The sequence below is a fragment of the Bombus terrestris genome, chromosome 17 (assembly GCF_910591885.1).
Source record: "Bombus terrestris chromosome 17, iyBomTerr1.2, whole genome shotgun sequence".
Classification (NCBI taxonomy): domain Eukaryota; kingdom Metazoa; phylum Arthropoda; class Insecta; order Hymenoptera; family Apidae; genus Bombus; species Bombus terrestris.
The window spans coordinates 1,379,879-1,406,354 of record NC_063285.1 but is presented as its reverse complement, the minus strand read 5'-3'; the positions used below and the strand labels follow the sequence as shown (position 1 = coordinate 1,406,354).

Sequence of the window (26,476 nt, the reverse complement as noted above, 5' to 3'; positions counted from 1 at the left end):
CGTAATTCGTAAGTGTTCGCGATGTCTTCCGCGAGCTCATCATTTTGCAACTTTTCGACAATTCCGGAAATTTGGGGGTCACCACGTTGTTCGGCTAGTAGCCAATCTTCCGATATTTCGGCCAAATTGATTTCTTTCTCCGCGATTTTATCAATGTTACAGTGATCTGAATCTACGTGATTTCGTGAAAAGAAGTCAACGTGGGCCGATACATAATGTCAAAGGTGAAAGTCTGTAAGTAAGCCCACCACCTGTGGACCCTGTCATTCAAATGTGCCTTACTATTTGATGCTTTCAACGAGTTGCAATCGGTAACAACAAGAAATTCCCGTCCATGTAGATAGTGACGGAAATGCTTGATGGCGTTTACGACTATCAACGTCTTTAGTTCGTAGGAATGATACCCAGATTCCGCAGGGGTAGTTCTTTTACTGTAGTACTCGATCACTCTATTCTTACCTTCGACTTTATGCATCAAGATCGCTGCATAACCCTCCGAACTAGCGTCAGTATGTAGCTCAATGGGGTAATTAGGGGCGAATATCATCAGTACCGGCGCGTCTGTCAGGACGGAAACTATCTGTTGCCTGATTTTCTCGTGCCTATCTGACCATGTTATGTTTTTGCTACCTGAGGTGAGCGCATACAGGGGTTTCATCGTCTGTGAGAACTTGGGGACGAACTTACGGAAGTAGGAAGCTAACCCAATAAATTGTCTGAACTGAGTGACCATCGTTGGCGCAGGTAAGGAACTCAAGGCGTGTATTTTACCCGGGTTGGGGCGAACTTCCCCGTTATGAATCATGTACCCCAAATAAAGTACCGACGTCCTCAAGAAGGAACACTTCGCGAAATTGAACGAAAATCCGGCTTTCACAAGGGTATCCAATACATTGTTCAGTCTTTCTAAAGCTTGGTCTACAGAGTCGGCAATAATTAGGACGTCGTCTAGATAAACAACGACGTATGAATGAGCGAGGTCGCCTAAGGCATTGAGAATGGCCCTCTGAAAAACGGACGGCGCATTTTTCAATCCAAACGGCATCGTTACATACTCATATTGTCGGTCGGGTGTAACGAACGCGGTATACACCGTTGAATTGGGATGTATGGGAATCTGATGAAACCCGCTGGCCATATCCAGGCTAATGAAGTATTTCGCGTTCTGCAATCTCGCGATTTGATCTGCGATAAGGGGTAGAGGATACCGATCTGCGACCGTATTCTTATTTAGCGCTCGGAAGTCCACGGACAGTCTATTTGAGCCGTTTTTTTTCTTCACGAGCATCATCGGGCTCGCAAATGGCGAATTACTGGGTCTTATGATGTTAGCTTTAATCAGTTCACCGATTCTTTCTCGTCCCGTCCTACGCTCTTCCTCGCTAAGTCTGTAAGGGCTTCTTTGGACAGTGACGTTGAGGTCGATTAGCCTTATTTCTAGCTGGCCTGTGTTTACGCGTGTACGCGGAAAACCCGTGATGAATGAGTTTTTAAACTTTTCTAGAATAGAAATCAATCGACCTTTATCACTACCAATTACCTCAGTGTCTACTTCATTAAGATCGATCTCTTTTTCGACGGTCCTGTCACAGACATTGACTACCTTCGTTTTGCAAATATCGAGACTAGTGCGCGTGATATGCACGTCGAAGCCCCGACTTAAAATCTCGCGACCGATCTTGATATCGTATTTCAAGTATTTATCAGGGAGAACGTGAAAAGTTATCTCCAACGTAAAACCGTTGATACACACAGTGGATAAAATCTGAGACGTACTCTTAACACACGTATTTCCTATCCCTCGCATTACTACTACATCGGTGGTTCTTTTGCCAGAAAATTTCGAGGCAGCGGATTCCATAATTAATGAGCACTCGGCTCCAGAATCGAAGCAAAATGGGAACGACTCACCCTGGTGACTTAATTTACCGGTTGGAGCCTCCACCACGCAGGAGTCGACTCGCCGTTCCTTGTTGTGACCGCTTTTCTTATCCTCCCGTAACAGACAATTGGGTGCGATATGGCCGTCCGCACGGCACCTTAAGCAAAACACCTTGGATGATGTGGCTGGTCGGCTCCATTCCCGGCGCCTTGTCTCCTTCTGCTTTTCGGTCCGCATCTTCTTGCGGTACTCCATCGCCTTATGCCCGGGGGTTCCACAGTGATAACACCTAGTCTGGGAGTTGGATGGCCTGCTCCGTTTAGTTTCAGGTTCTGTCGGCGGATCATCTGCCAAGGGTAACGGCCTCTTCCTCGAACGAGGGAGAGCTCTCAGTTCCCGAAGAAATTGGTCCTGTGTCCGGACGTCTTGCGTGAGTGCTATCCGTTCGACACGCTGATCATATGACGTCAGTCGGAGGAGGATGACAGCGTTAATTAATTCGGCGTTGGATATACCACTCCATCTCGCAGCCAGGAGGGAGCGAAATCGAATGCCGAAATTTACCGTGGGTTCGTCCTCCTCTGGTGGTTCCTCGAACACCTTTATCAGCGTTGAGGTTGCCGTCTCCTTGCCGTCGTAGTGCGAAAGGAAATATTCCTTGAATCGTTCCCAAGTAAGGCCGCAGACCGGAACTTGCGTAAGCCACTGCGATGCAAAACCCCCCATCGCACGATTTAGGACGAAAAATAACTCGCGGTCTTGTAGGGGCTCGTTGCCCATAAGCTTACTGACTGTCTCGCACCACCCCATTGGGTCGGCGCCCGCCAGTTCAGGGTTAAAGAACGGTAGCGAAAATTTTTCGAGTTCCACTCCATCTTTCTTTGTTAGCGTATGAAATACGTCACGCATGAAATCCATTTGCCGTTTCATCGCTCTTAACAAGTCCTTGGATCCCACTTCTGATGTCGGGGAGGCACTAGGATTTGAGGTGTGGGCAGGTAACGAATCTTCACCAGTAGTAGCCATTGTCAAGGTATGATCCAGAGTTTATTGACACAAGTATGGAGATGTGAGGTTTGACAAATAAACTGCGGCGGTTAGGTACTCGCGATGCGAATGACAATAGTCTTAGGTCCGATAACGAATCCGCGGTCAACGGGACTCTTTTACTCTTTACTCGTCGGCAACGCCTAGGTGGTACTCTCAGTTAGCACGCGAAGTAAGCACTCTATCGAAATGATACCTTAGTCGATGAAATCGTACTGGAAACTCTCACGGTGACGCTGTTTAGGAAAAACTGCTCCACTCTCTAGCGGCACTAGGTCTTTTATATTCGTGGAGACAAGTCTTCGTTCGGAGAGTGAGGGAAATTGCCGTTGTTGTTAATTGGTCAGTCTTTGGAAGTGTCCTTCACGGAAAAGACTGTTTGCCTATTTTCGTTAATTAAGGTTTAAGGTTTATGACGGGTCATTAGGCTGGCTGCCGATGTTTTGCGAATATGTCTCGACAACCGGCAATCAACCTACCCATAGAATAGGGTCTGCTTATGACGAGCCATGAAACAGAAACCGTTAGTATGCTTACTGTCGAGTGCCGTTATAACTACTTCTTTTTATGGAGGGCTATAGACTTTTTCATCACTTTGTTAGAAAAATGTTCGTCCCTTGACCGCGGCTACGTTCGGTGACTGGTTGTCATCTCGAACCCAAACTCATTCTCATAGATTGCAGGCAATTACAATCAGGCTGAAGGACGGTGATTGTTTAACTACGGCTATGGTGGAATCCAAACTACAATATTAGGGGTTTTTCCCCGGTTTCGACGGAAGGCTCCGGTGTCTCTCCATCTCCGACATATATATATGTCGGAGATGAAAGAGCACCGGAGCCTTCTCCTCGGAACTTTGGGAAGACACCTAGTACTGTAATTTAGATTTCACCATAGCTGTATTAAGAAAACCGTTGTCATTCGATCCGACTGTACTTATTCGAGATTTATGATAGTGAGCTCGGGCTCGAGGCGACAACCAGTCGCCAAACGCAGTCGCGGTCAAGGGGATGAACGTTTTGTTTAACCAAGGCAGGAAGTAACTCTATAACTCTCCTTAAAAGAAATGCTTGGGACAGGGTGCGATGGTAAATGTCTCAATGGTTTCTGTCCCGTGGCTCGCCACACGCAGACTATGTTTCGAGTAAGACGATTGCCAGATGTTGATGCGTCTCCACGGTACATGTTCGGCTAGCCCGAGGACCCGCTATAAATCTTAAGATCTATTTAACGAAAGTCCTTCAAACCGACAAGCAGTCTTTGTTCCAACTACGGGAAAATTGGAGAAGTATATTCTTCTCACGAACGACGCGACCCGATGGCGACTTTCTCTTAAGGGCGGCTAGCACCCTTCCCCAACCACCAACATGGAAATTGACCAATTAACAGTAACTCCAATTTCCCTCACTTTCCGAATGAAGACTTTCCTCCACGAATCCGATGATCTCGTGCCCTTAGACACACCCATCATAGTTCTCCTCGACAGCGTCACCGTGATGGAGAGACACTCTTTCGTGCGATCTTAACGGCGATACAAGTAATTCTCCGGTACGGAGTGCTCGTTCTGTGGCGATCGGAATATAACTTAGACTTCCACGAAGTATACACGTTCGACATCCCGTTGACCGCGGATTCGTTACCGGACCCGAGGCCATTGTCATAGCGCCGCGAGCATCTAACATTGTGATTAATTACCAACGCTGTAATACCAGTCTCTTGTGCCAATAAACTCTACCATTGTTACTCCGCATCGATGGCCAATATCAACGAAGATTCATCGAACACCTCCACCCCCAATCCTATCGATAACCCGACATATATATATATATCGGAGATGGAGAGACGAGATCATCGGATTCGCAGAGGAAAGTCTTCGTTCGAAGGGTGAGGGAAATTGACGTTACTGTTAATTGGTCAATTTCCATGTTGGTGGTTAGAGAAGGACGTTAGCTGTCCTTGGGAAAAGCTGCCAGTGGGAAGCGTTCGTGGAAGGATAGATTGCTCTTATCTTCCCGTAGTTGCAACAAAGCCTGCTTGTCTATATGAAGGACTTTGCTTGACTAAATCTTAAGATTTATTGCGGGTCCTCACGTTAGCTAAACATATACTGCGGAGGTATGTTGACATCTGGAGATCATCTTACCCGGAGTATAGAATCTGCTTGTGGCGAGCCACGGGACAGAAACCATTGAAATATTTACTGCCGCTTGTCGCTACGACTATTTCTTTTAAGGAGAGGTATAGAGTTACTCTGTGCCTTTGTTAGATAAATCGTTCATTCCTTGGACCGCGGCTACGTTCGGCGACTGATTGTCGCCTCGAGCCCGAGCTCACTATCATAAATCTCAAATAAGTACAGTCGGATCGAATGACAACAGTTTCTCAATACGGCTATGGTGAAATCTAAATTACAATACTAGGGGTCTTCCAATACGTGTGTTAAGTTCCAAAGGGAAGGTTCCGGTGTTCTTTCATCTCCGACATATATATATTTTAATAAAACATTAATTTTGAATTGAACTTAAAATTCAAATAAACTTACTTATTAAAAATTTCTACATGAAATATATTTATATTTCAAGACTCAAATTCTGTTTATTCAGATAATCTTATTTCATTTCATAATTTAACTATAATAATAATAATTATTATTATTACTTTAACTACATTTTTCCTTATAGATTTTACATTAAATAATTTCTTAAACTTAAATTTATTAAAAAATCATACTATTAAAATTATTTGAACTTTAACTCCTATAATTATTTTAATAATTATTCGTTTTCCATCACTAAAAATTTTATTATATATTGATGAAATCATAAATCCTTATTTTTCTATTAAATCTATTTGTCATCAATGATATTGATCTTATGAATATCCAGAATTTAATAACTATGAATTTGATTTATATATATTAAATTGTGAATCAATAAATCAATTTCGACTTTGAGAAACTGATAATCGATTAATTATTCCATTTAAAATTTCAATACGTATAATTGTAACATTTTTTTTTTTTGCGTGGGGAGGGGAAAATGCTATTACGCATGCCAAGTGACCCGCATCACTGGGTTATGTGGGAGTCGGTCGGATGTCGTTGCCATACCCACTAAAAACCCCTCCTCCTTCTTCCTCCGCTTAGAGGGCAGACAACCCCGGTAAAACCTGTCGGCAGTCATCAGGGTTGTCCTTTCGTGCCCCGTTGTATCTACTTCTTCGGGCAGTTACTGCTCATGTCGTCCTCTCAGCCAGTTCAGAATACTGGGCTGGTCTCCTTCTGCGGTTTTTCGTTGTTTCATGTTCTTGCCCTCATTGCTCCGCGTAGTTGTTGTTTCGCTCGTTCTCCTCCTTGCCTCTTCCCAGGCCCTCGCTGTCACCCTCCTGTGACACATGACGGTCTTGCAGAATTGCCTGAATTTATTCCAGCTCTCGTCCTTGGCGGTCACCGTGGCGATCAGATTGCCCACGTCTATCTTCCCGCCCAGAGCGTTCTCCAGCTCGATCCTTCTGTCCGTCCACTTCGGGCACGCGAAGAGGGCGTGCTCTGCATCGTCGTTCGGGTCTCCACAGTCGAGACAGTTGCTGTCGCTGTCCCTGCCGATCCTTTTCCTATAGACACCGAAGCTCCCATGCCCGGTTAGCAGCTGCATGGTGTGGTGATCGATGTCCATCTTCTTTTTGGTAAAAAGCAGCGCACTCGGTATTAGCTTCTTTGTGATATTTTCTTTTTTGTAGTTGTTCCACTCCTTCTGCCAGTCCTCTTGGGCCTTCTTGCGAATCGCCTCCAGTTCCTCCTTCAGCTTGGAGCCGTCATCCGTGCCAATCCTGGACCCATGGATCTTGTTCCTCTCGTAGGTCTCTCCGAGCATCTTTATCTTTATGTAAATCGGGAGATTCCCGGTCAACACGCAAAGTGCCGCGTGGGAGACGGTACGGTATGCCGTCGTTGTTATGCACAGGGCCGTTCGTTGTGCTCGTTTCAGCTTTTTCCTGTTCTTATCGGTATTCGCTGCTCTAACCCACACCGGTGCTCCGTAAGTTACGATGGACTCCCACACATTGTAGTAGAGCCTACGAGCCAGGCTGGGCGGCCCGTTGATGTTGGGTAGAATTCCCCTAAGGGCTCCTATTAACTTGTCGGCTCTGTTACACACCATCTCGATATGCGCACCGAACCTCCGACTGGAGTCGATGACGACTCCGAGATACCTGATGCGATCGACCGTTTCGATGTCCGAGGAGCCCAACCTGAGTTTCACCACTCTCGGCACTCGCAAGCTTGTGATGAGCATGACCTCCGTCTTTTCCCTCGCCAGGGTGAGCCCGACACTCGTGCGCCAATCGTTGGCGATCCTTAGCATCGTGTTGACCTTGACGGAGGCATCTTCGCTCCTCCCGACGTAACATGTGATGGTCAGATTATCCGCGAAGGCGGTTGCTCTGACCATTGGCATGTTGTCGAGCCTCTCGAGCAACCGGTCGTATACCAAGTTCCACAGGAATGGTCCGAGGATAGATCCCTGCGGAACTCCCGCCGCCACCTCGTGCTCCACCCTGCCGTGCTGGTTGCTCACTATGATCCTCCTTCCGGATAGGTAACTGCCGATTAGCTTTTTGACCTTCCATGGCAGCTTCCTCTTGTCAAATTCCTCGTATATGCTCTTCCAGCTGAGCGAATTGAAGGCATTGCTAATATCCAGGGTGATCATCACGCATATTACCTTCTTCTGTTTGCAGATGTTGGCAAACTTCATCACCTGCGTGATGGCATATACCGTGCTCCTCTTCCTTCTGAAGCCATATTGCCTCCGATGGAACGGGTCCGTCCCGATGCATCTCTCGATGATCCTCTTAAAGCATTTTTCCCAGATCTTGCTCATGGTTGGGAGTATGCTTATCGGCCGGTACGCGTTGGGGAGACTGGGATCCTTTCCCGGTTTCCTTAGCAGTATTACTCTGGCCGTCTTCCAGCAGTCTGGGATCCTTCCTGATTCGGTGATGCCGTTGAACGCCCTTGTCACGAGCTCGCTCGTGCGACTCGCTACCAGCTTTGCGATCTCGCCCGGCACGCCATCGACTCCTGCAGCCTTCTCGGAGTTCATTCTTCCGGCGGCATCGACGACATCGCCTTCGCCGATGGCGACGCTGAGGCTAATATCTCCTTCTTCTTCGGTCTCTGCCTCTTCGCGGCTCTCATAATGGGGGGGGGGGGGGGTCCGTGTCCCAAGGTGAATAGCCTCTGTAGGACTGCCTTCACCATGTCGATCGGCATGTCGTTTGTTGGTCCCTTGCTTTTACATTTCTTCATGACCGTGCGATAGGGTTTGCCCCAAGGGTCGCTCTCCAGTATCTTGCAGTATTCTGCCCAAGCTGTTTTTTTGCTACAGGCGATCTCCTTTTTTAACTGCCTACGGATCTCCTTGTAGGCGTTGACGAGGGGCTCGGTGTTGCCGGCATTCTTCTTTCTTTCTCTCGTCACCTTCCTGAGCGCTTTTTGCGCCTGCGCTCTCAGTTCCGCGATCATCGGGTTCCACCAGTAGTTCGCGTACTTGCGGCTCACCGCACCGTTCGACTTCCTTAGCATCCCTTCGCACGTACCTTCGATGCTCTTTTGCAAGGGCTCGGCCCCATCCTCTCCGATAGCCGCGTTGAGGTCCTCCTTCTTCAGTGTGTCGTCGAATCTGCTCAGGAACTCCTCCGGCGACATGTCCTTGGTCACGTACCTGTAGAACTTCGATACGGTTCGGGTCTTCCTCGTCTTAAACCTGTGGAGCACGTACAGATGGTCCGAGGCCGAGTATTTGTCCAAGACCGCGCTTCCGGCGTGTATCTCGCTGACCTTGTTGGATACGCTTATTATGTCGGGGAAGCTCGTCTTCCCGTTCATGAAGAAGGTGTACTTTTCCTTGAGCCTCAATGGAAACACCCGGTGGCCGCTTAGTGCCTCCATTAAGACTCTCCCTCTCTTGTCTGTGGTCGATCCTCCCCAACAGGTTGATTTTGCGTTGAAGTCTCCGGCCACGACGACCTTGTCGTGTCTTCTAGCAACGCTCTTCGTCATAGTAGACAGCGTGTCTATGTATTTGCAGTATGATGGCTTATTTATGTTGGGCGAACAGTATCCGCTGAAGCAGAAGACGTCGCCGACGCGGACGCCCACTATCCCGTCGCTCTTGACCTCTGTTGTTTCATCAGGCAGCTTGCCATTGAGGAGTGTGACCCATATCGAGGCGTCTCCTTTGGTGTCATTAAACCAGTGCGGTAGCTGCCTCTTCGGCTCGGAAATTATTATTATATCCGGCCTAAGTTCGATCGCGCATTGGTGCATCATGTCCTGCGCCAGCTTGCATCTGTTGAGGTTTATCTGCAGTATCCTCATTCACTCGCTTTCAACCGCCTTCTATATTCTGGACAAGCCAGGGATCCGGTTACGTGGTCAAATTTCACTCCTTTCTCCTTGCTGCAGATGGAGCAGCAGGGTGCGTTGACGCAGGCAGCTATCGTGTGGTCTTTGGCTCCGCACTTCCCGCAAATCTCCTTTCCAGGGCTTATCGCCGTGCACTTTTTCGCGATATGCCCGAACATGTGACATCTGAAGCACTTTACCACATTGGGTAGTGCCTTTATCGAGGCTATCGTCAAGCCGGTTCTGATCTTCCGGCTCGCCCCCTCTTTGGCCAGATAGGCTTTCGGCATCGTCACTATTGCCGATTGGATGCCCCACGGCGCCATTTTTAGGGTCTTTACTTCGACCTCAGTGATGTCGCATACGCCCAGTTGCACTACTATCTCCCTGGCTAGTTCTTCCTTGCCTACGAGCGGGTCTATATCCCTGATCTCTACGGAGGTCTTGTCGCGCATTGGTAGCGCTCTCACCTTGCCTCTTAGCGCCGTGTTCATATCTGCCGCGGTCTTTTTGGCGTTGCTACCTGCTTTCAGCTCGATCAGTATGTCACCTCTTCCTTGCCCCCATCAGGTCTTTGTAGACCTGGATCCACTCCTTGTCCTGCCCTACTTTGACGAGGATGGCTTCGGGTCTGTTACGTATCCTCTTCGGTCCCTCCGGCCTCTTTGGCTTGTCCAATGCCGCCCTACCGACATTTCCGCCGGTGTGTCTAGCTCCGAAGTGCTGGCCGCTTCGTCGCTCGTTGCCCTCGGCTGGCTCCTGGCCAGGCTTCTCGTTGTCTTGCACGCGGTCCCCTCCACTGGGGACTTTCTCATATATCTGGTGATCTTGTCACCTTTGAAGATTTTTTCCTTGGCGATTCGGGTCGCCTTTTCGGTGGGTGGTGTCTTATCCTTGAGTGCCTGCATTGGCATCTCGACATCCTCGATGATTCCCGCGATGTCTTCATCAAATTCGAGGTATCTTCTAGTGCTTTTCTTGCACGTCTTTTCCTCTGTGACAACTGCGGGTGTTTCTTGGTCCCCGGTCGTGTTTACCGAACGAGGGGAGGCCCTGGGATCGACCTTCCCCTCGCCGTTCGTCCAGTCGTTGGGTGACCGTCGGGTCGAGCCTGGGACGCTACTCGAATCCCCGACGGGGCCTGGAAGCTCCGAAACCCCCTGAGCCGTAAGTTTACTTGACTTACAGTACTTGTCCATATTGTGTTTGTGTCTTAATATACATATATATATATATATATATATATATATATGTATGTTTGAGGTGGATGTCCTTCGACGTAGCCGGTCGTCGTATAATCCCACTGTATCCTTCCGCGTGTATGCGATTCGTGTCTGTTCGACGCGGGGAGTTTTGACTGGCCCTCCACGGGGGCGCTCTCCACCACTCCTTGGTTACCCAGGTAGCCCGCACGGTGGCGCTTCGGTTGCGCGACCCAAGATGGCCCCCGCTCTGCCCCTAACCTCACCTTTCACACACAGCACTTTCAATCGTTTCTCTCGCTTTTATACCAGCGAGCTCACCTATCTCTTGTGTTCCCACTCATTCCGGAGCACTAGAAACTTCACTTTCGTGCACTTTCCGCCCGAATTCTTTAATATACCCAGATATTTCGGTTATGCCTACGGAGCGACGTGCACGTGTCCGTTCTGCTTGCCGCCATCATTTGAACTCGAACTACAAAGGATGCTCAGCCTACAAATCGCTACATAATATAAAGTATCCAAAACTGAGACCCAAGGACATAAACATACAAGAACCTAAACCCCAAAAACTCACCTCACCAACAGTATCCTATGCGCAGGCAACGCAAGGAAACGTATACAACTCGAAAACACACAGTGAACACTCAGAAAATAGTGTTCCCATCTCACAAAACACAGACAACTTTACCAGACTCGAAAAACTTATCGAGAAGCAAACTGAGCAAATTAACAACTTGCTGTCACTACTCACACACTTCATGGACAAATTCATAAACACAGAAGCAAAATAAAACCAATGCGAATAGCTCTGTGGAACGCCAACGGTCTAGCTCAGCACAAATCTGAGCTAGAACTATTCTTAAAACAACAGCAAATCGATGTGATATTCATATCCGAAACCCACTTCACCGACAAAAACTACCTCAAAATACACGGCTACAACTTCTACCACACCCAACACCCCAGTGGAAAGGCACACGGCGGTACCGGAATCATCATCAAATCCAGCATTAAGCACTACGATCTTCCATCACTCCAGAAAGACTACCTTTAAGCCACAAGCGTAGCAATAGAAGACCGCCATGGTACAATCACCACCTCAGCAGTATACTGCCCTCCCAGACACTCGATTGCTAAAGAGAACTTCGACAGCCTCTTTGATGCCCTAGGCAATAGATTCTTAGGTGGAGGAGACTATAACGCCAAACATACCCAATGGGGCAGCAGACTTGTCACAGCAAGAGGCAAAAACCTCCTGCATAGCATAACCACCAACAATCTCAACTACCTCACCACATATGAATCCACATACTGGCCCACTGACACTAACAAAATTCCTGATTTACTTGACTTCTTCATAACAAAAAATATCTCGCCTAGATATATCTCGCCAAACTGACTAACTGCGGAAACGATCAGCACTTTAAATATGGAAAGAAGGCTAAAAACGAACCTCCCAACAGATCTCGCGAAGGATATAACCTAGCAAACGCGAGGATAGTACCCCGCTGGGGGTAGCCACCAACATGTTAATATAACTATTAAAAAATTCTACCAAATTTCCAGGTTAGACAAATTGTGAATATAAAGAAATAAATAAAAAAAATAACCTACATCAGGCGATCGAAAATCCACCACAAACAACAAACTCAGCTCCGCGCTCAAACCAAAACTTAACCTCAACCGATAACACCACTCAACTAAACATCATAAACGTCATCGAAGACTTTAAAAAAAGTATACTCAAAACATTAAACGAACAACAAATACAATTAAATGAAATGAAAAGATCGTTATCAACGCACGAAGAACGAATCGACGCCATCTTTAACACTATCCATAGTATAGATGACGAATAACCAAAATCCATTAAACCAACAATTACAGCAAAAAACATCGGTTTAACTTAAAACATCTGAAAATAATTGCAATAAATGCCAACTCTCTAATTTCAAACCAAAACCAAAAAAGATACAGTATGCTAACCCTAATAAATAAAGAAACCCCCGACATCGTACTTATCTCAGAAGCAACATTGAACAGAAGACACAAAGTACACATCAAAAACTATTCTATGTTAAGACGCGACAGGCCGAACGCTAGCCAAGGAGGAGGAATGGCAATCCTCATAAAAAAATCCACTGTTTCAACCGTTCGTGGAGAGACGCGATCGCGAGATGACGCGTCAACGAGAGTTGTAAATTGTCGTTACGATTAAACAATTGACGCCACGAACTGATTGATCCCCTATTTCTATTACGAGAATAGAAGTGATTGGAATGAGTGCATACGGAAAACTACACTTGATTTGTTAATAAAGTTTAATAATAAATAAAGAAGCAACAATTTCAGTTCGAAATTGAAAAGATATAGAATGGATTCGGAAATACAAATAATTCCCTTTATTTAGCACACAACTGTTATACATATATCTTATACTCTTAAGACCTCAAAATCCTACTCGCACGCACGCTTGTTGTCAACCGACTCTTCCAGATACTTCTAACGACTGCTCTTGTCTTTTGTCTCAACCAAGACCCGGACGTCCTCTGACGCTTACACACACATTCACATGTACAGTGTAAATGTATCATATTCCCAACAAAAATGTATCTTCGATTAACAATTAAGACGAAAATATAACAATTCATGTTTTGTTAGTGGTTTGTTTATACCGGGACTTTTCGTACTTCGCAGTTTGAGATAGACTGACTGATTCTTTTGTTGGAAACCACGGATTCTTTCCTTTGTTACTCTTCGATATTCCTACTACACATACGTTTATTACATGTACCGCGACGGTCGCCGCATGTGCGTTCTTCCGAGAATTCGGCGAAAGAAACGTAGAGATATCGATGATACATTGGTCATGTCGGTATTGCGCTTCGACGGCATAGCTCTTTGTACCGCGAAGCCGTTGGAAAGTTTCGTGGTCGATGCCGCCACAAATTAAAGTTTCCTTGAACACTTGATTAGAGAGAGAATTGGCAAACCGTAACGACCACTGAATTTCAAAACAATCCAAAACGACAAAATAACAAGTTTCAAAATCCTAGAAACAACGATCATAAAAATGAAAATAAGCAGTATGGAAAATTTATTTATCACTGCGGCCTACGCAGCCTACGGAAACCAGAAACAATTTAACGACGAATTCGACAATCTCTTCCAACTTTTACAGCTCGACAAGCAGGAAAACTACTACATAATAGCCGGTGACCTTAACGCCAAACATACCAGCTGAAAAAACGAAATAAACAACACGAGAGGAAACTCCGTCAGAACCTGGCTAGACAATAAAAGCATACATTACAAAACAAATCATTACAGCTCCGAGCTATCCTCTTATCTAAAAGGACGCTCATGCCTGGACATATGCCTAGCAGACAGGCGACTAAAATTCTAAAATGTATGACCAAATAGCACTCTCAGAACCCTAGACTACGACTGCGGCCATAACGGCATAGCATTTCAGATAAACAAGAACACGTCTGACTTCCTAACACTCGAAACACAGACCGAAACACCCAGGTTCAATTACAAAAAGACAGACTGAAAAAAGTTCCAAAACCTACTCGAACAGAATTGCGACCTAAAGGTCTACAACAACGTCAACCTAAATTTCAGTTACAAATTGTAAACTTAAAAAAACGTAAACCCGACACACAAAATATAGCATGGCTATGTCGTACCGTCACGTATCGGTACTTTTGCCTGATCCACCCCACAACCGAAATTCATTGTTTATTATGAGAAACATACACATGTAATACTACCTACTGGTCAATAAACGTTATAAAAGAAAAAAAGTAGTCGTTCTCGTCCGATCGCTGGGCACGGTTAGTACTTAGATGGGCGACCGGTTGGGAACTCCGTGTGGTGTTGGCTCTTTTTACTTTTGTTAACACTTGGCCAACCGAACCATCAGATCTCTCCCCCCCCCCCCTGTGAAGAACATCGCTGAGTGACCGAACAGGGGGAGGTCTCCCTTTTTGACTTTAGCAACGCATTTTCTTTTTTGATGTTGCTGTTATTATCAGTTATTGTCTACTTGGAATTGTTCCCAATTAATTGCGATTCTTTCTGCTTTTATAAAGTGCAATATGTAGTAAAATACACCAATTTAGTGGTCTTAAAATTAATTAAAAAGTTACACTATCAGTTATGACTAAATAAAGTTGAAGTCGAACGATACCACACTGTAAAAAAATATTAAAATGTATTATGAATTTTTAACTTCGCGTTCAAGTCGTGTCATTTATCATTAGTCATCTTTAATGTTTTTAATTTTACCTATATCTGTTTATAGTTTTAATTTGACGTTTTGTATACACAATATGTGAAATCATTCAACAAAATCATTACCGCAGAATATAATTGACCACTTAAATAATTTTTAGACTTCTTTGTTTTTCAAATATTAGTTAATATCAGTCCTGCTTACTTAGAAAAATGCACGTGCGCAGAGAGTGTCTCTATGAATTTTGAGAATTTGTTATTATTATGATCTTTTATTTTACTTTTTATTTCCTTTGCGAGTTTATTTAGATGTTCTCCTCCTTACTTAGAAATATGCACGATGGGCAGTTTATAGGTTGGCCTGTGCTGGCGCGGTTGGCTAAGTGTTAATAAGCTATGGTCGTATACACGAAGAAAATATCTTTTTAGCATTAAACGATTATCACCATATGTTGTATCATTCTCGCATACACGCTTACTTATATATTACTTTGTTTATACTTTCCGATAATGTTATATGTATTCAATATTGGGAATTGGAGAATGTGCAAGTATTATACATACGTACGTCGTTTGAGAGAATGCAAAAATACATGTGCCAAAAATTGTGACACAAACCGAAGGGCAATGATTCCCTGCGCGTGGCGAAAATGAAGTCGAAAATGTAAAATGACATTTTTCGCTTTGTTTTCGCGAAAATCAATTATGAAGTTGCCCCTACTTAACTTCACAGTCCATTTTCTTGAAAACGAAGCCGGGCAAGATTTTACATATCTCTTTTATCCTCTTACATAATTGTACGTCGTAAAAGCTTTTTATTCAATAATATTAAATACCGAAATTGATTACTTCAACTAACGCTCATACCGAGCTGAATGCATTCTTTCTCGTCGGAGTGCTGGGAACCCCCCAAGCAGGTCGGTCCTCCCTGGCAAAAAATACCAGGCGTAAGGCCTGTTAGTGAGTTTGCCAATTTATACAGTAAAACTCAATAACGAAAAGTGATAAATAATGCTCACTATAAAAACAATCAAGAAAATAAGAGAAGGAAAGAAGGTAGAGAGAATGAAAGAAACAACCAAAAGAAAAATATAGCAAAAGTGAATCAAGAACTTTCTTGGCAATACAAGCTTTGGCACCCAAAGGACGCGGAAACTCAACCGTCCGCCAAACCTGGTGAACAGGAATAACAGGGCACAAAGTAGCCAGGAAAGTGTAAACAAAAAGGAAAGCGCAACAGGAGACGCGGACCGCGAAGGAAACGAAACCATAAATTCAGCAGATAGCTCCCCATTATCGGCAATACGAACGAAAAATAGGTTCAGCGTATTGCATTCGCAAGAGTCCTGCCTATCTCGGATACAGCAACACCCTCAAATAGGAACAATAAAAGAAACCATCATAATAAGGAAAAAGAACGAAAACCTACGGAAGAAAGCAAGTAGTCATACGGCCTCTCAGGAAATCACAGGGAAATCACATGTGCGAAAGAGAATAAAGGATGGATCGAGAGAGAGATATACTATCATCAACGAAAACCTCAACGTCCCAGGCGTAGCCCAGCGAAATGGACAATGCATTTCCAGCGGCAACGCTACCGAGAAGCCAGAGAACGCTGATGAACAAAGAACGCTGACACCACAGCCCCCCACAAATAGAGACAAATCGCCTCCAATATACATTATCAACCAAGACCAGAAGGAGACAGTAAAACTCTTTGAAGAGACTCTAAACATAAATTCATTCCATATTAAACGAATACACGCAGATAAACATGTGCTATTCCTACGAAGTATACCAGTCTTTAACAAAGCGAAAGAAATCGTAATTGCAACTAAGACAGGGTTTACGCATATACATCCAAATCAAAGAAGTACCACACGGTCTTACTAAAGGGTCTAAACAATAGTTTCTTCGAGACAAAGATACTCGCAGAGTTACAAGCACTACGGATGTCCGACGTACAATTGACAAAATATTGGTACTTCTCAATAAAAAGATCAATAGAAAACAATGAATTGCTTCCAATTTACAAAATCCAAGTATGCCCACAAAGCAATATTAGTTACTTACTAAAATTGAACCGTCTAATTTACTTTAGGGTAAATTGGATAAAGTCAGAAAAAATGACATAACGCAATGTCACCAATGCAAACTGCACGGAGCCGCACGGTCCAAGCGAGTGCAGAATCAGAAAGGAAGACACGGTAAACAAAGGCAAAGTGTACTGCGTGAACCATAAAAACTGCGGATACATCCTTTGTATGAAGGATGCCCAAAATTCTTTGCAAACCTTTCAAAAAACTTTGCGAAAATATCATCAAATGCAAAGAATCAAAAACAAACGCGTTGTTCAAATAAGCCGCAAATTCATCCCGTAGCCAAAGTTCTCAGCCATCCTAAGACAAGGAATAAGCCGAAACCAAGTCTCTGAAAAACCAATCACATCGAACAAATTTATTACCACGCGTAATGCAAAATCCAAATCCAATTAAAACCATATCCGTAACAAACCATACCGTAATAAACTTATCGAAGACTTCAAAAAAAGCATATTCAAAGCCCTAAATGAACAACAAACACAATTGAACTAAAACAATCATTAAAAACGCACGAAGAATGGATTGACTCTTGCCCAAAAGAAGGCTCATACCTAAACATATGCCTTGGAGACACACAATTACAATTCCCTAATTTACGGGCAAATAACAGGCTCATAACTATAGACTACGAATGCGACCATAACGCTCCCGTATTACAGATAAATAAAAATACATCTGACTTCCTAACCCTAGAAACACAGAGTGTTTCTGTGTGTAACCAAGAGGCAAATCGTCTCATTTATAGACAAAATAGGAAAACTTATACAAACCGCTCTTCAAGAATCCGTACTAAAAATAAAGTAAGAAAGTCGGCTTTCGAGCCCTATACCTATAATAAAAAAAAAAAAAAAAATTACGAGACAAAAGCTTGATACCATCCAATATTAACAATCTAAAATAAAACTATTCCTACGATCAAAAAGAAGATTTAGAATAATTAAAGTACCTTTGGCACAAAATAAATTTGAGTCAAAACAAGAATTCACATACTTTATAAATCGACAGTGGGCAAACAAAATAAAAAATATCTCTAAAAGGGACTCTGCTAGCATGCCCCACATAGGAATCAAATTTTTACATCAAAAGAATCAAACTCTACCACATCTCTCAAATTGCCTTCAGACGAAAATGATTCCATTATGAGCGGTATGAACGGTAGCTGTAATAAGTGATTTATTTGCTTTTAATGTACAAAAAAAGAATATTTGAAAAAATTTATGCAAGAATGAGTGTTATATATGGTATTAGTCATGTAAAACTAAAGCATTTCTATTTCCTCATGTTTAGATTATAGATTATTGAAAATAGATTATTAAGGGAAGTAAAAAGGATTGGAAAAACAAAAAGGTGTTTTGTTTTTCACCACGCGGAGTTACCAAGCGGTCACCTATTTAAGTACTATCCGTGCCTGGCGCTGCTTAACTTTCGTGATCGGATGAGAACGAGTGCTTTTTTTCTATATAACATTTATTGACCAGTAGATGCGTATTACATTTGTATGTTGTTCACAATAAACAATGGACTTCGAGTGCGGGCTGGCTTAGGCAAAAGTACCGATACGTGACGATACGACATAGCCATACAATGTTTTGTGTCGGAATTACAGTTTTTACCGGTTGCAGTTTACCAGTTTGAACCGGCGTCCTTGATCGATAGTTATTTTCGAAGGTACGCCGAAACGAGCTATTCGTGTAGAGAGGAGAACCGAGGCAACGGTTGTCGCTTCCATATCAACGATGGGAATGGCTTCGGGCCAACGCGAAAAACGGTCGATACACGTTAGACAATATCGGTATCCTTGTGAATATTGCATCGCGATAATGTATGTGTGTATGTGCTCGAACCGGCCTGCTGAAGTTTCGAACGTTCTGACAGGTGAGAATAAGTGCCTGGTGACATTGCATCGTTGACACGGGATACATTGTCGTGCCCAAGTCCGGTAATCTTTATTTACGGACGGCCAAATGAAACGTGACGTCACCAATTTTTGCGTGGCACGTATCCCTGGATGGGAAAGTCCGTGGAGCGAATTAAATGCGTCGCGCTTCAAGGATTTCGGTACGTACGGTCTTACAATGTCGTTTGATATGTGGCAGGATATTTCTGCGTCGTGATCAGGAAAGCGTATCTTCATTAACCGTAACGCGGTTGTACCGGAGTTGACGATGTCGCTTAGTTCGTTGTCGTTTTCTTACGCGGCGGCGAGAGTTTAATGATTCACTGACTTTCCTATCGCTTCGATGCGGAACAGAGCGTCGGCTACGTTGTTATCTAGACCCTTTATGTAACGTATGTCGGTGGTGAATTGACCGATGTAGTCTAGATATCGAAATTGTCGGGGCGAACATTTTTCTAGTTTTTGTCTGAACGCGTAGGTAAGAGGTTTGTGGTCGGTATATACTACGAAGTTTCTGCCCTCTAAAGTGTGTCGAAAGTGTTTGATTGCGCTGTATATTGCGAGTAGTTCGCGATCGTACGCGCTATATTTTTGCCGAGCGGGGGTCAAAAATATCGTTGCGAACCTTAGCGGATGCAATTTACAGGTTTGCAGTTAACAGATCATTGAGCGGTTTAAGTGTTTTTGTGGCCTCCGGTATGAAACGTCGGTAGAACGTTCCGTGTTCCGCAGACACCCGTGGCCAGGATCACGTGAGCCTTTTCTACGAAACTATTCACTTGAAAGGACCTACGACACATTGATGGACCCGACGACGCCTCGGCTCTCGCGACATTGTTTATGTTTCGACCGATATCTTAGGCCTTTTTCTCCACGATACTACATACATATCCCAAATAGAGTATCGACGTCTTTAAAAAAGAGCATTTAGCGAAGTTAAAAGTGTTGAGGTTATTCGGTATATAAAGAGAGAAAAACGCGTGGATAAAGTGTAAGATACAAAGTATATATTTGACTTAATAATGAAATACAGGAATACAATTTGAGCTGGTCCAGATCCGCATGCTAGCAGTGTTACTTTATGACTGAAAACCCCGAAGCCAACGTCGCCTGTCTACTGTTTATGGTCTGCCTCCCTGCTATTCTTTTGTCTATGTGCTGTCGATGGCTTCAGCGCTTGAGAAAGCTAAAAAGACCAGATGTGGAGTTTTCCTAGAAGTGGTGACCACTTCAACAAAAAGAAAATCCGGCGTTTACGAGGGCATTTAATACGATGTCCAATCTTTCTAAAACTTGATCTATCGAGCCGGCAATAGTTAGGTCGTCATCCATATAAACAACAACATATGAATAAGCGATGTCGCCTAAGGCATTGAGAATGGCCCTCTGAAAAACGGACGATGCATTTTTTTCAGTCCAAACGGCATCGTTATGTATCCATATTGTCCGTCGGGGGTAACGAACGCTGTGTACTCCGTCGAATTAGGATGAATGGGGATTTGGTGAAACCCGGTGGTCATGTCTAGGCTAATAAGGTATCTCGCCTGTTGCAGTCTTGCGATTTGATCCGGAGTAAGAGGCAGGGGATACCGATCCGCGACCGTATTTTTATTTAACTCTCGAAAGTCTACACACAATCTATCTGAGCCGTCCTTCTTCTTCACGAGTAACATAGGGCTCGCGTACGATGAATTGCTAGGCCTTACAATGTTGGCTTTAATTAGTTCGCCTATAATCTCACGTACTATTCTTCACTCTTCTTCACTAAGTCTGTAAGGGCTTCTCTGTACGGTGACGTTAGGATCAATTAACCGTATTTCCAACTTGCCCGTACTTACGCGAGTGCGTGGAAAACCCGTAATGAAAGAATCTTTGAATTTTTCGAAAACGGATATTAATCGACTTTTATCGTTACTAATTACATCAGTGTCGATCATGTTAATATCGATCTCATCTTCCGTAGTTTTACTACAGGCATTAATTATCTTTGGTTTACTGATAACGAGGCTATTTTGCGTAATATGTACGTCAAAACCTTGGCTTAAAATCTCGCGACCAATCATGATATCATGTTTTAAATAGCTTATCGGTCAGGACGTGAAAAGTTATCTCCAATGCAAAACCGTTAATACATATAGTGGACAAAATCTGAGATGTACTCTTAACACATGTATTCCCTATTCTTCGCATTACTATTATATCGGTCGTTCTTTTGCCGGAAAATTTCGAGGCTGCGGATTCCTTAATCAATGAACATTCGGCTCCAGAATCGAAGCAAAATGGGAACGACTCACCCAGATGACTTAATCTATCAGTTGGGGCCTCCACCACACAGGAGTCAACCCGGCGCTCATCCTTGGAAGTACGGTTTCCTTTCCGCAACACTGGGCAATTAGGCGTGATATGCTCCTCCTCGTTACACTTGTAGCAGGACACCTTCGACGATGTGGCCGATCGGTTTTTCTCTGTACTTCTCCGTCTCCGATTTTATCCTCTTTCGGCACTCGGGTGCTTTATGTCCATAGTTACGACAGTGGTAGCACCTATTCCGGGACTCAAAAGGCTTATGTCGTTTAGCTTCAGGACCCGCTGAGGAGTTGTCTGACGAAGACGCCGGCCTCTTCTTCGCGTAGTAGAAAGCTCCCATTTCATTCAGGAATTGATCTTCAGTCTTGATATCGCTTGAAGTGCTATCCGTTCAATACGCTGGTCTAGTGAAGCCAATTGAAAAACGACGGAGGCGTTGATTACCTCAACCAAAGTTAAATTTTCCCACTTCGCCTTCAGGAAGGAACGGATACGAATGCCGAAAGCTCCCGTGGTTTCGTCCTTCAGTGGTTTTTCATTGGACATCTTCATTAGTACTGAGGTAGCTGTTTCTTTGCCACCAAAACGTGCAATAAAAATGACCTTAAACTTTGACCAGGTAACATCTTGAGCAACAGGTACTTGCGAAAGCCATTGTGTTGCAGAACCTTCTAGAGCAAAAAATAACGCACTGCCCCGTAAAGGATTTTCTTCCAAGATCAGATTAACAACCGCGCAACATGCAGCTGGGTCGGAACCCGCGATACCAGGATTAAAGCGCGGAAGCGATAAATTTTTAGTTTCCTCACTCGATTTTTGCACTAGCGTCTGAACTAACTCACGCAAGATGGCTATATGCTGTTGCATAGTTAACTGCCCTGATCCCACTTCTGATGTCGGGTTGCAGTTAGGATTAGGGTTAGGGGTGTTCAATGAACCTTCACTGGAATTAGCCATCGATGCGTTAGAACAAAGGTACAATTTATTAACACAAGTAGAGATATTACAGCGTTGGTAGTTAACCACAACGTCTAGGTACTCGCGACACTAATGACAATGGCCTCAGGTTCGATAACGAATCCGCGGTCAACGGGATGACGAACTTTACTCTTCGTTAGCGTCTAAGTTGTACTCGAGGTTAATGCATGGAGCAATCAGTACGTATAAGACGTACTGACGATACTGTATCCGAGGAAAGTAGGTGTGGGCGTGTCTGAGGACACGGATCTATCGGATTTGTTGATGTTAATTTTGGTTAAGGAAGTGAGGGCAGTAGACACCGTCTCCGATTGGATAATAAGACGGTTGGTGGACCAGGAAGGGTTTCAACCGCCCTCGTGAGAAAGTTGCCAACGGAATATACCAGAAGTGAGGAAAACCGACTTTCCGTAGTAAACAATAAACGTAAAAGGAAATGTAAGACAAGAGATACTCGCTTGGTCTGAGGGACCTTAACTATGAAAATTGCAAGACCCCTGGTGAGTACTTAAGACTATTGAGGGTACGCGTCAAGGATGTGCAGACATCTGGGTGCCATCCTGCCCGCGGTGTGTGGCCTGGTCTCTGATGTGAATTGATGTGAATTGACGGTGTCGTCGGCGTAGCACGCCAATGCCGAGTCCGGGGGAAGCACCGCGTCGTACGCGATGTTCCACAGCAACGGACCCAACACAGAATCCTGCAGGACCCCGCGCAGTACACCGCCCTATCTGCCATCCCCCCGCCGCGAACGGTGTAGACGATACTCCGGTCCCGGTGGAACGCCCGGACCACACGCCGCAGGTACGCGGGTACCCAATGAAACTCGAGGGCCCGGCATATCTTGTTCCAGGGGATACTGTTGAAAGCGTTGACCACGTTCAGCGACACGGCCAATGCCACGCAACCACGCTGCTCGACCCCCTTGGCCAAGGAACGGACACGGGCGACAGCGTCGGCCGTAGACCGCCCCCTCCGAAAGCCAAACTAGCTGTCGTGCAGTCCGAGAACACTTCCAGACAAATGCGACTCGAGGCGGGCAGCTACCACTCTCTCCAGTAGCTTGCCAGCCTCGTCCAAAAGGCATACCGGCCGAAAGACGGAAGGCGAGTACGAAGACCATCCCGGCTTCGGCAGCAGGACCATCCGTCCCTCCTTCCACAAGACGGGGAATTCGCCCCGAGACAGGCATCTGTCGAACAGACGTATTAATCTCAGGGCAAGACCCCGGCGACGTCCTTCCACAGGCGGGCTGGGACTCCGTCGGGACCCGGAGCTTTCCGCGCTCCGAGCCTCCCTACAGCCTAGGTCAATTCTTCCTCGGTGACCCTCGATTCCGGGCTCCAACTTCCGGCGGTTGACGCTCCTGCTCTTCCTCATCGGTGAACCTGCCCTCTTCCTCGTTCGCCGCTCCCGGGAACAGAGTGCCGACAACCTCCTCCATGAACCGAAGGTCCATGCTCTCCGTTGCGGAAGGCGCCCATGGACGGAATTTGTTCAATACCATCTTGTAAGGGTGCCCCCAGGGAATCGGAGTCGAGGCTGGTCAGAAGCTCGTCCCAAGCCCGTCTCTTCACCTCGTACACACGAGCCACCGTGGCTTCGTCCAGCCGCCGTTTACGGCGGGATCTGGTGAACCGGCGCCGAGCGCGGATTCACGCCTCGCGGAGACGAGCGATCTCCTCGGGTCAACAGTACACCAGGAGTTAAGTGTATTGGTTTCTGAAACAAAATGGTTTTGTCGTTTAGTCGGATTTTGTCATTGGATATTGAATAGTTATACTTCCCTAAACATGGTAGCCCAATGATTCCGTCTTCGATAATAGGGAAGTTGTCCGATACTATGTGAAAGATGTGATCCTGTCCAAAAATTCGTTTCGTTACGTATTCGTTCGTTTCGTATTTGTCTCGTCCCATAGAAAATTTTTGTTTAGGTCCTGGATACTGGCGTGTTAGGCTATCTAGATATGCCTTATCAATAGGGGATCGTATGCCGGGCCACGTGGCCCGGCCATGCCGATGTTATATCGACTTCGTAGAATATGCTTGAAAACTTACGAATTAATAAATTTCTCAACTACGATGTGTGCAATCAAAAGTGCAAGGTGTAACGATTATGCTAACATTAGCTTTGGCATATATTCAGTCAAAACAAAGGCTAGGCGAGCTGTGAAAAGTCGAGGTTAGGTTTCTGAAAAAGTCTATAGAGTTCTTGATACAATGTGGTTATAATTTTGACCAGCAATAGTGGCGACGGTCCTTCAGAGCTAAGAAGGAGTGGGAAAGGGTTAATACCAACGTAGAAAGATATTGTGATAGCATACTTTGCTATGTCCGGTGTTCATAACTCTCTATAGGGACAAATAGGTTTAAAACAAAATTATAAATCAAAGGTGGATGTTATAGATTCTTTATTAAATATGAGATGGTAATCCATGCAATGAGTTTAACTTGTGTCGCATTTAAGAAAGTGATTATGCGAAAAGCAGGGTAGACGCAGGGTATGGCCATTACCGTCACAGAAGGTAGAGTGGTATTAAGTTAAATTAAGTTAGGTAAATATTATGTGTGAGAGCAGAGTGGTTGATTGTTGTGTTAAATCCTCCACCTGGAAGAAAAAGTATTAGTGATAGTTGTATGTATGTGATTCGTGTATGTGATAAGCCCGAAGCAACAAGTTATTAGTGTAATACTTATCTTGTATACTAGCTGTCGGAGCAAGATACGTGCTCTTCATTATAAGTAAAAGCAACTAGTGTCTGAATGTGTTCACGAGCCCTTTGGGTGTAATACAATCAAATGAGGAGACTCTCCATGGGAAAGGGAAAAGTCTGGGATACATAGAAGCGTGTGGTCATATGACGCAACTCAAGGGGAGGAAACATCTGATCTTGAACTGATCTTGGATAGAACGCCAGATTAATTATAGCACTATAATTATAGTCAATAAACTAAATTCTAGTGCCTTTCTCCTGGCACAAGCGCTCTTGATTGTGTCGTAGCAGGATAGCTTATAAAAATTGCTTGTCGCAAACCTAAAACGAGGAAAAGTTCATAATTGATATATGACAATCTGGATATCTAACATCTGAATTCGATGCCACTTTTGGACATAATTGTTCTTATGATGAGAAGGCAATAGTCCATAATAAGCAAATATTACTTACTAAGGTTTTGTGCCTATAAGGCAAGCTGTCACACGGTTGAGGTTATGCAGTAACCAGGGGCATCGTGCTCATTTTTTCAAATCAATAAAGGCCGATGAACAAACTTATCAACTAGCTGTAGTGCAAGTTAAGACTCTCCTCGACGAATAGTGAAAGTGACTTTGCGAGGTAAATATTTACCCTTCGCGGACAGCGCATCGTCAGCGGGCATGAATCGGTGGGTTTTTCTAACCGAGGAGAAGAAGGAGAGCACAGGTCACGGTGAATTTTTACAAATATTCGGATATTACTGTGAATATTTTATTATTTTTTAAAAAACTCGTAAACCGTAACTGCGATGTGAAACGTGCGGTGATCACCGGGCGCCGCCATTACGCTAGTGACGCGCCGCCATTACACTGGTGGCACGTGGCGGGCCGACCGAAGCATAGAGCACACGGTCTCAAGATCGACGACTCGTATCGATGCGGATATCAATGAGTCACGGAGTGCACGATGCATAGAGTCGAACTCGATGGCAAAACCGATTCAATAACGGAGAATATAAACGCTTAATTTAAATGTAAATTCTGTAGCTAATATCGAACGTAGATGAAAGAAAATAGATCTGCACACACATAATTGATACGCGCACGGATTAAAAAAAAATAAATTAAGGTTATAAAGTTAGGACTTGATTCGTAAAAGGATAATTACGAATAAAAGTTAGATTTAATTATACCAACAAATTGTTAATAACAATTAGTAAGATTGATCGTAAGGTAATAATTACGAGTTAAAGTTAGAATAATTATAACTATACAATTACTAAGACCAAAGTTAGATTTAAACCAATAAGTAATTGTTAGTAGTACTACGAGTAAAGTTAGAACTGATAATAACCATCTAATTAGTAAAACTGAAAGTGAGAATGATAAAAATAAAATTAAGGTTATAAAGTTAGATTCGTTAAAATAAATTACGAATTGCTAGTATTATAGTTAGTACCTAATTATTGAGACCAACTAGAATTAAAATTAACTATAAGTATTCGATTGGCGATTTTACGACGACACTGGCAAGTTTATTTGGATACGAATTGTATACATTCGGAAGGATATAGTGTGATTATACGACGACCGGCTACGTCAACGGACATTTCCCTTTTATATAACAAACAATATGGATAAGTTAAATAAGGTAAATAAACTTACTTACGGCTCAGGGGGTTTCGGAGTCTCCAGGCTCCGTCGGTGATTCGAGT

At 44.3% G+C, this 26,476-nt stretch overlaps 2 protein-coding genes across 2 annotated transcripts; both read right to left on the bottom strand.

The window, feature by feature from the left end:
- Positions 1-467: 467 nt before the first annotated feature.
- On the bottom strand, positions 468-21,428 carry LOC125386759. The gene is made up of 3 exons (XM_048413889.1): positions 21,218-21,428; positions 594-2,889; positions 468-483 (listed from the first exon to the last, which is right to left on the bottom strand). Exons 1-3 carry the CDS (start codon positions 21,426-21,428, stop codon positions 468-470), a joined length of 2,523 nt encoding a protein of 840 aa, XP_048269846.1.
- Positions 20,126-25,651, bottom strand: LOC105667042. Its single transcript, XM_048413611.1, has 2 exons — positions 25,414-25,651; positions 20,126-23,788 (listed from the first exon to the last, which is right to left on the bottom strand). The coding sequence occupies exon 2, from the start codon at positions 22,043-22,045 to the stop codon at positions 21,434-21,436; it is 612 nt and encodes a 203-aa protein (XP_048269568.1). The 5' UTR covers positions 22,046-23,788; positions 25,414-25,651; the 3' UTR covers positions 20,126-21,433.
- Positions 25,652-26,476: the final 825 nt, after the last annotated feature.

Excerpts from the sequence above, each read along its gene's own strand:
- LOC105667042 (XM_048413611.1), bottom strand. The coding sequence starts at position 22,045 with ATGGCTAATTCCAGTGAAGGTTCATTGAACACCCCTAACCCTAATCCT.
- LOC125386759 (XM_048413889.1), bottom strand. The coding sequence starts at position 21,428 with ATGGGAGCTTTCTACTACGCGAAGAAGAGGCCGGCGTCTTCGTCAGAC. Across the intron at positions 2,890-21,217 it reads GATCGGCCACATCGTCGAAG|ATTCGTTACCTGCCCACACC; the intron begins GTGTCCTGCTAC and ends CTACTGGTGAAG.